General features: G+C 32.8%; 1 protein-coding gene across 1 annotated transcript; it reads right to left on the bottom strand.

Annotated features, from left to right (window-relative positions):
• Positions 1–6,097: 6,097 nt before the first annotated feature.
• LOC139864214 (probable protein phosphatase 2C 25) lies at positions 6,098–8,000 on the bottom strand. Its single transcript, XM_071852798.1, has 4 exons — positions 7,820–8,000; positions 6,787–6,995; positions 6,498–6,719; positions 6,098–6,412 (listed from the first exon to the last, which is right to left on the bottom strand). The coding sequence occupies exons 1-4, from the start codon at positions 7,998–8,000 to the stop codon at positions 6,098–6,100; spliced, it is 927 nt and encodes a 308-aa protein (XP_071708899.1).
• Between the last annotated feature and the right edge of the window lie 2,147 nt (positions 8,001–10,147).

Below are 10,147 nucleotides of genomic sequence, written 5' to 3'. Positions count from 1 at the left end.
TAAAATAGCATTTGGGTTCCCCGCAATATATGCGTCAAAGTAAACACATCGTAACTTATGGATTTCCCAATGTGATATCCCCCATCTTCTGAACGAAAGCCTTTTATAAACCAAGGCATTCTTAGAACGTTCTTCGAATGTCTTACAAACTGATCTCGCCTTAAATAGTTGTGCCGAGGAATTCTGACCGACTCTAGACAAGATTTCATCAATCATGTCTCCGGGTAGGTCTCTTAAAATATTGGGTTGTCTATCCATTTTGTGTTTTTAAACTGTAAAATAGACAAGAGTTAGATTCATAAAAAAAATACTTATTAATACAAGCAATTTTTACATATATCATAAAGCATAAGAACACTATATTACATATATTACACCACACGAATACAACTATCTTATTCCGACTCGCTCGTTTCTTCTTCTTCGGTTTTGGTTCATTTTGCCAAGTTTCTAGGGATATATGATGTTCCCCTAATACTAACTGTCGTTTTCCACAACGGTTTAGAAAAACCTGGTGGTTTAGAGGTTCCCGGGTCATTGTTACAACTTAAGGACTTCGGGGGTTGACGATACATATAAAGTTCATCGGGGTTGGAATTAGATTTCTTTATTTTTATGCCCTTTCCCTTATTATTTTCTTTTGCCTTTTTAAATTCAGTTGGGGTAATTTCTATAACATCATCGGAATTCTCGTCGGAATCCGATTCATCGGAGAATTGGTAATCCTCCCAATATTTTGCTTCCTTGGCGGAAACACCATTGACCATAATTAACCTTGGTCGGTTGGTTGAGGATTTTCTTTTACTTAACCGTTTTATTATTTCCCCCACCGGTTCTATTTCTTCATCCAATTCCGATTCTTCTTCCGGTTCCGATTCTTCTTCCGGTTCTGACTCTTCTTCCGGTTCCTCTTCGGGAACTTGTGAATCAGTCCATGAATCATTCCAATTTACATTTGACTCTTCATTATTATTAGGTGAGTCAATGGGACTTGTTCTAGAGGTAGACATCTATCACATAATATCAAACGCGTTAAGAGATTAATATATCACATAATATTCACATGTTAAAAATATATAGTTTTCAACAAAATTTGTTAAGCAATCATTTTTCAAGTAAACACGGTCGAAGTCCAGACTCACTAATGCATCCTAACAAACTCGATAAGACACACTAATGCAAAATTCTGGTTCTCTAAGACCAACGCTCTGATACCAACTGAAATGTCCCGTTCTTATTGATTAAAAACGTTCCATATTAATTGATTTCGTTGCGAGGTTTTGACCTCTATATGAGACGTTTTTCAAAGACTGCATTCATTTTTAAAACAAACCATAACCTTTATTTCATAAATAAAGGTTTAAAAAGCTTTACGTAGATTATCAAATAATGATAATCTAAAATATCCTGTTTACACACGACCATTACATAATGGTTTACAATACAAATATGTTACATCGAAATCAGTTTCTTGAATGCAGTTTTTACACAATATCATACAAACATGGACTCCAAATCTTTTCCTTATTTTAGTATGCAACAGCGGAAGCTCTTAGTATTCACCTGAGAATAAACATGCTTTAAACGTCAACAAAAATGTTGGTGAGTTATAGGTTTAACCTATATATATCAAATCGTAACAATAGACCACAAGATTTCATATTTCAATACACACTCCATACATAGAGATAAAAATCATTCATATGGTGAACACCTGGTAACCGACAATAACAAGATGCATATATAAGAATATCCCCATTATTCCGGGACACCCTTCGGATATGATATAAATTTCGAAGTACTAAAGCATCCGGTACTTTGGATGGGGTTAGTTAGGCCCAATAGATCTATCTTTAGGATTCGCGTCAATTAGGGTGTCTGTTCCCTAATTCTTAGATTACCAGACTTAATAAAAAGGGGCATATTCGATTTCGATAATTCAACCATAGAATGTAGTTTCACGTACTTGTGTCTATTTTGTAAATCATTTATAAAACCTGCATGTATTCTCATCCCAAAAATATTAGATTTTAAAAGTGGGACTATAACTCACTTTCACAGATTTTTACTTCGTCGGGAAGTAAGACTTGGCCACTGGTTGATTCACGAACCTTAAGTTCCTTGGATAAACCTACTGGAAAAGAGAAAAATGGATCTAGCTTCAATGGATCCTTGGATGGCTCGAAGTTCTTGTATTAGAATGATAACCTACTGTAAGAAACAAAGATTTCTTGAGGTTGGATGATCACCTTACAAGATTGGAAGTGAGCTAGCAAACTTGAAAGTATTCTTGATTTTATGAAACTAGAACTTTTGGAATTTATGAAGAACACTTAGAACTTGAAGATAGAACTTGAGAGAGATCAATTAGATGAAGAAAATTGAAGAATGAAAGTGTTTGTAGGTGTTTTTGGTCGTTGGTGTATGGATTAGATATAAAGGATATGTAATTTTGTTTTCATGTAAATAAGTCATGAATGATTACTCATATTTTTGTAATTTTATGAGATATTTCATGCTAGTTGCCAAATGATGGTTCCCACATGTGTTAGGTGACTCACATGGGCTGCTAAGAGCTGATCATTGGAGTGTATATACCAATAGTACATACATCTAAAAGCTGTGTATTGTACGAGTACGAATACGGATGCATACGAGTAGAATTGTTGATGAAACTGAATGAGGATGTAATTGTAAGTATTTTTGTTAAGTAGAAGTATTTTGATAAGTGTCTTGAAGTCTTTCAAAAGTGTATGAATACATATTAAAACACTACATGTATATACATTTTAACTGAGTCGTTAAGTCATCGTTAGCCGTTACATGTAAGTGTTGTTTTGAAACCTTTAGGTTAACGATCTTGTTAAATGTTGTTAACCCAATGTTTATAATATCAAATGAGATTTTAAATTATTATATTATCATGATATTATGATGTACAAATATCTCTTAATATGATATATATACATTAAATGCCGTTACAACGATAATCGTTACATATATGTCTCGTTTAAAAATCATTAAGTTAGTAGTCTTGTTTTTACATATGTAGTTCATTGTTAATATACTTAATGATATGTTTACTTATCATAGTATCATGTTAACTATATATATATCCATATATATGTCATCATATAGTTTTTACAAGTTTTAACGTTCGTGAATCACCGGTCAACTTGGGTGGTCAATTGTCTATATGAAACATATTTCAATTAATCAAGTCTTAACAAGTTTGATTGCTTAACATGTTGGAAACATTTAATCATGTAAATATCAATCTCAATTAATATATATAAACATGGAAAAGTTCGGGTCACTACAATGTACATACAAATGTATATGTAAATAAGAGATAAGATTAAATAAAACAAATGTCTATATCTATCTAATCCTATTTGACCTATTCCTGTTGTCCCACGGGTTTTGTTTGTGGCAAAATGAAGATTCTATATCATTCATTTACCAAAGTGTTAACATCTCATGATATACATACATTTAATACTTTAATCGATAATCAAAGAAGGAATAAGAAAAATAAAAAGCAGAAAAGAATAGTTACCAACTTTCGTACGATTTGTGGATTCTGATATCCATACACTTTGTTAACGTTATAAATAAATGTATATCGTATATACACATAAATGTTCGTGAATCGCCAGGCTTGGTCAAAGGGTAACTAATTATCCGAATACAAATTTCAAACTTTCTAGACTCAATATTAAGGTTTTTGCTTATCGTGTCGGAGACATATAAAGAATAAGGTTTAAATTTGGTCGGAAATTTCCGGGTCGTTACAATACATATACATATTAAGTAACTACTTAGCATTTAGCACTTTGCACATAGTTAAATAATACATATGTATTAATAGCAAGTAGTCAAATTATATTCATGTAATGAGTAGCAAGAGATCATTAATTAATCTAGGATTAAACATATAGTGATAACATAGCATTGAACTAAGGTTTTGTAAGTTTTACTTGCAAAGTGGCATTTGCAAGATTAATGTATAAGTATACATTAATGTCCAACATATGTACAAGGAAAGAGAAACTCTTGGTTGGGACTTGGTGACCATCCTAAGTATGTTTATATACATTTTAGATGGACATGTTTTCCTATGTCATTAATGTGCCATTAAGTATGTTTAACCAAGCTTAGTGTTCTAGTGACAAAAACTCCTCTGGGTATGAAGGAGGCAACTATTCTAAGCATGTTTGAATAGGTTTCATAAATTATAGATTCCCCGAAGTGGTTGAACTAAAAACGGTGGGATCTAGGACAGAATCTTTTACGGTCGACCCACGGTTGACCGTGAGGTCGACCATGCACATCTGATTTCACAAATCAGGGTGCAAGGCTCCACGGTCTGACCTGCGGTCGACCGTGGACCTAACCGTGTAGCGTACGTTTTCCTTTTAAGCTTTATTTGATTTTGGTCTTTTGCTAGAGTAAGTATGGATTAGTGAACTTGTATATTTATGTCAAGATGTCTATCATTACCTATAGTTATGTGCATATGTCATCATCAAAATACTTATTGTTATGGGTTAAGATTAGTATAGTCATTAAGCATAATCCTGTATTAACCCACATTCTCCCCCAACACATATTAATATCTAGATATTTTTCTTATACACATCTACTAATTTTATATTATTCTATAATACAAAATTTGCATTGCATTTTAACACTCCCCCTCAATGCAAATTTTCTTTCATCGATGATATGCAGACCATTCCAAGTGCTTCTCTGAATTTTTCAAACTTTGGTTTACTTAGACTCTTGGTGAATATGTCTGCAACTTATTCATCCGTCTTTGTTGGTACCATCTTGATCTCCCCTTCAAGGACCTTCTCGCGAACATAGTGATAGTGCACTTCTATATGTTTTGTTCTTGCATGAAAGACTGGATTCTCTGCTAGATGTATAGCTGATATTTTATCACAGAAAATCTTTACTTGATAATCTGTTGACTGATGAATTGCTTCAACCAAGTAATATCTTGTGTTGCTGATGTTCCCGATCGATATTCTGCTTCAGTGCTTGACAAGGATACCGTTGGTTGTCTCTTGCTGCACCATGATATTACTCCCGATCCAAGACTAAACATGTATCCAGTTGTTAACCGTCGTGTATCATAGTCTCCAGCATAATCGGCGTCACAATATCCAGTCATTTGACATTCTTTTGTTTCTTGTACAAAATGCCAAAGTTAATAGTGCCTTTAACATACCTTAAGATGCGCCGTATAACATCAAGGTGAGGCTTCTTTGGATTGGTCATGTATCGACTAGCCACTCCAACTACATAAGATATGTCTAGTCGGCTTAGTGTGAGATAAATAAGACTTCCGACCAACTATCGATACATAGTAACATCTTCTAGATTTTTCCTTCATCTGCTCGTAGTTTTATATTCGGATCCATAGGAGTTGAGATAGATCTGCAATTAAGCATCCACACTTTTATAAAAGATCTCGCGCATATTTCTGTTGTCCCAGAAATAATCCTTTTTTTTCTGCTCTATTTCGAGTCCAAGAAAATGTTTGAGTTCTCCAAATGCAAATTTTGTATTATAGAATAATATAAAATTAGTAGATGTGTATAAGAAAAATATCTAAATACTAATATGTATAGAAAAAAATTTAGATATTTGTATGTGTAGGAAATATCTAGATATTTATATATCCATGAAAATATATAGTATTTACAAAGTTCTATAGAGTAGTATAAATATGGGTGGAGTTTTTCATTTGTAGAGTGTGAAGAGAAGTTAGAAGAAGAAGTTGTGAAGAAGTAAAGAAGAGTGTGAGTTGAGTTCATAATATTGTAATTGTTTCTTTGTATTAATAAAAGTGTTCTTTGTTAAGTTTCCGGGTTAAGCCTCAGTTTGTGTTTAAGTTCTTAGTGCACTTGTGTTGTATCTATTATATGGTCGGCTCTGCCGCCTAAGTGATATATGGTCGGTTATACCGCATGAATGATATATGGTCGACACTGTCGCCTAAGCATTATTGTACACTAAGGATTCATAAAATTAAAGGCTAACCAACGTCAAAGTGTTGGTATAGTGAGTGTATTATAATCTAGGTCCTCTATAGTGGGTGTGTTGGGCTCGTCGAAGCTTTCACCAGCTTTGATGGAGCGTACACTCTTTGAAGAACTTTTAATGAATATTCACGCACATCGATGTTGGAAACGTGCTGTGGCAAAATTCTGCACGAGTTTGGTTTTCCTTCATCCTTATCGAAATACACCACGAAAACATTTATATCATCAACGATATCACTTCTGGGACTGGCGATATCACTTCTGGGACTGGCCTCGTACTTCGCAATCTCTTTATATTTTAATTCTTTCTTGATCGCAGCTTCCTCTATTGCCTTACTCACTAGTAATTGAGCAATCCCCTATTTTTTTAAAACATTAGAACAAGTTATTAGAAACAAATTTATCTAGACATGAAAAAGAAAGAAAACAGAAACTTTTAAGTACCTCTCTAGGAGATTTACCAACAACATCAACCACGTCTTGGTTACTTAGATTTTTCCACAGACCAACTGAGCTGAATACTACGAATCTGCATCTAGGCGTTATATCTACTGTCGCACCATATGGGTTACTGGCATTAGGTTGTGGATCATCAAAACTTTTAACTTTCAAGTATAAATCCCCTATAGTTTTGGAGTAAGCCTTAACAAATCCTTCTCTTCTTTCCTGAGCGAAATAATAAAGATGTTCCCAAGTTATTTCTGAAGCAACAAGCTTGTTTTTGGGGGCCTACTTCGCCCATAACGGCTTTAGAGTCTCCTAGATTGGCCACATACATCGTACGTCTTCTTATTAATCCCGTCAGACACGATGAACCAGTGTTCATCAGAGTAGGCGATCGGTCATTATCAGCTTTTACCTTATCGAACCAACTTGTTTCAATGTTCCCCATTGCATTCTCAAGGCCTTGTCGTGTCACTGACCTTCGTTGTCTAATTAGATCTGTAACAGATGAAGTGTTCAATAATAATTATATGAAATTTTAAATACCAAAGAAACACACTTTTGGGTCAAATAAAGAATAATCTTTTGAGTCAAAAAGAACCTTCTTTTATACTAATTATATGAAAACTATCATGTATTAACAGTCTTCTAACCATTTATAACACGACCGGCTTCACAAAAAGACACCCAACCCAAGGAGGTATTTTACATTGTTTACTTTTTAAAACCAAAAAAAGCTCTAATTTCAATTTCTAATATCTTTTAAACAATCTGTAAAAAAGTTTGAAACTTTCACTGTTTTAAACAAAAAAGTATCAGTCCCATTTTGAGAACAACCAATTTAACCCAAAGCACTAGTTTTTTTAAAAGTGTACAAGTCTCAATTTCATTTCAATATCATAATCATAATACTAATTATATGAAAACTGTTATGTTTTAACAGTCTTTTAACGATTTATAACACATCCAAATTATATAACAAAGAAAAGTCTTTTCGGGTCTCAAAATGAACAGACTTCACAAAAAGACCCATTAATACCCAACCCAAGGACCTCTTTTACAGATTTGACCCAAATAAACTGTTGTTTTCTTTTTAAAACCAAAAAAGTTCCAATTTCAATTTCTAATATTTTTTTAAACAATCTGTAAAAAAATTTGAAACTTTCTCTGTTTTAAACAAAATAGTATCAGTCTTTTAACCATTTTGAGAAAAAGCAATTTAAATAAAAAAATAATCTTTTTGGGTGGAATTAACTTTCTTTTAAAGAAGGTCAAATCGTAAATTCCATACCCAACACAAAGATACTTGGGTTAAAACAAACTTGACATTTCTGATAAGTTCTTGAAAAAAACAGGAAAGAAAAACTGAACTTTACCAATAAGATGATGCAGATAAAATTCTTGAAGGTGTAATGACACTGCATCTCCATCATGGCTACCGTAGACACGAGCAAAGGTACCAAATTGGGATACATCAACTTCACTGTGGGTTGTCATAGGCATATTAGATTGTAATAAGGCAAATGAGAATTCGCCATAAGCATGAGATTGAAGACTTTTACTCCAAATTAAACGGTCACTGGCACTAGGAACCTTATCGGAATCAGTTTGACGAATTTGCCACTTGTGCGCAACGTTAGATTTCTTAACTATTGTTTAATGGTATCCATTGTCGAATGTTTCTAATTAAAACCCTAAAAAGATTACTTGGAAGAAAGAGGGAAAGGAAAACAGAGTGAAGAGAAAATTTGCGGTTGAAATGAGTGTAATGAAATTTGATTTGAAAGGCGGTTATTTATGTTATTCTTAAGTAATGAAAATGTGCCCGTTTCCCTTTCATACATTTCTTTTTAGAGGATTCGATATTTTCTTCTAGAATTAAAAAAAAGAAGCAGAATATTTCAGGCATTATACCTTCAACGTCGTAGAAATTAACGTTAAAAAGTATGTTTCTATAAAATTATATCTATGCCAGATTTAAACCTAACACTCCATAGATACTTTAATTCAACAAATCGAAAACACGCAAATTATATAAATGAAATATTTTAGGCATTTACTTTCAGATCTATTAACATGCAATAAATTTATAACTCATTGCAACCCCAGCTGAAAATTTTAGTGATAAAATAAAAGCACGCAAATGCCTAAATGAAATACATTTCGAAATTAACACACTGAAAACGAAAAATCATATGAATGAAAGATTTTTGCATCACAAAATAAAAATTAAGTAACAAAAATCTATCTATCTATCTATCTATCTATCTATCTATCTATAACCATTATAAAGCACATGGTTAATCCACGTGTCTTCCCTATAATTACCCCTTAATCTTCTCTAATTTCTTTTGCAATTCCCTCAGGTTCTGCCATTTGTCAAGCTTTCATACGCCTATTTTTTAAAACAAAAAAAAAATAACTTCTCTTTCTCTCTAACCGTATCTTTCTCTCTTTCAAATCGCTACATGTTCTTCAATTAGGGTTCCGTAATTGAACCACAATTATCGACTACATGTTCTTCAAAACGATTGTTACCGGATGGTTTCTTCACTACGAATCTCATTCAATTAGGGTTTTAATTCCCATGGACGATTAGGGTGTATGTAAAATTAGGGTTTTTCAAATCAGCGATTGTTGACTACATCTTTTCCTTTAGTCTCATTCGAAAAATGTGTAAGTCTCAATTCCACTTAACTATTCTCAAATCGATTAATACCCTTGGATTGTTTACTTGCCATGATACGAAATTAAGTCCTAATTTGACACACGTAAAGTGCCAACAATAACATTTGTTTAAGATGTCAGATGTTGCACTTTTATGATTTAAGATTAGTAGCATTAGGTAAGGGACAATTTGAGTATATGTTCTATTTCTACTATGTTAACTGCTTAAATATTTTATTTATATCTTTTTTCTTATGTAGGTCACTGGTCACTCCGATTATAAATCTGAACTTTCCTCTAGACTTTGAAACAAATTGTAAGTTCATCATGATCCATGTATCGAGAAGGGTAGTTATTGATATATAATGTGTTTGATTTGAAATTGGTTAGCAGTTGTCTAATAATTCATCGTTGACATACAAGTAAATTCGCAAAATCGTTCAGTCAAGTTATATTCTTCAGATCACGATGTTATGTTTGTATTTTGTAAGTATTGCATTTAGTCTCACTATTAGTGTGAATTGGCATCGATATTGTAAATAAGTTTATGTAAGTTGCTCTTTTGGCGTTTGTATTGTAATTGGACATTTTTTGAGGAGAAATGATGGATGAATGAACCTATTACTGCAATTGTAATTGTAAGTTAATAATGTATGTGTGTCCTGAATATTCACATAGATATGTTATCTACTTAAAATAAACAATAGTGATTTATCCAACCGAATTTTGATATTGATTTTTTGTTGAATTGGATTGGATGACAGGGTATACAACTTCTAATATGCTTTACAGATAGAGTTTGATGAACTCATCCAGATGAAGGTATGCAAGCTTGATCTAATTTATTATTGATTTTGCATGTTATTACAACATGGTTCCATTATTTATGATATTTATATCACCATATTAGGTCGATAATTTACCAGTGTGTGGGATTCAAATGTAGGTTTGGATTTCTTTCCATTCTTTCAGTTTCAATCCCA

Source organism: Rutidosis leptorrhynchoides, chromosome 8 (genome assembly GCF_046630445.1).
Source record: "Rutidosis leptorrhynchoides isolate AG116_Rl617_1_P2 chromosome 8, CSIRO_AGI_Rlap_v1, whole genome shotgun sequence".
Taxonomy (NCBI): domain Eukaryota; kingdom Viridiplantae; phylum Streptophyta; class Magnoliopsida; order Asterales; family Asteraceae; genus Rutidosis; species Rutidosis leptorrhynchoides.
This window is presented reverse-complemented; position numbering and strand designations above follow the sequence as displayed.

What these genes read in the sequence shown, in the direction of transcription:
- LOC139864214 (XM_071852798.1), bottom strand. Translation starts at nt 8,000, where the DNA reads ATGCCTATGACAACCCACAGTGAAGTTGATGTATCCCAATTTGGTACC. An exon ending in CTAAAGCCGTTATGGGCGAA is followed by an intron (nt 6,720 to 6,786) that starts GTAGGCCCCCAA and finishes TATTTCGCTCAG; the next exon opens with GAAAGAAGAGAAGGATTTGT. An exon ending in TTGGTAAATCTCCTAGAGAG is followed by an intron (nt 6,413 to 6,497) that starts GTACTTAAAAGT and finishes TTAAAAAAATAG; the next exon opens with GGGATTGCTCAATTACTAGT.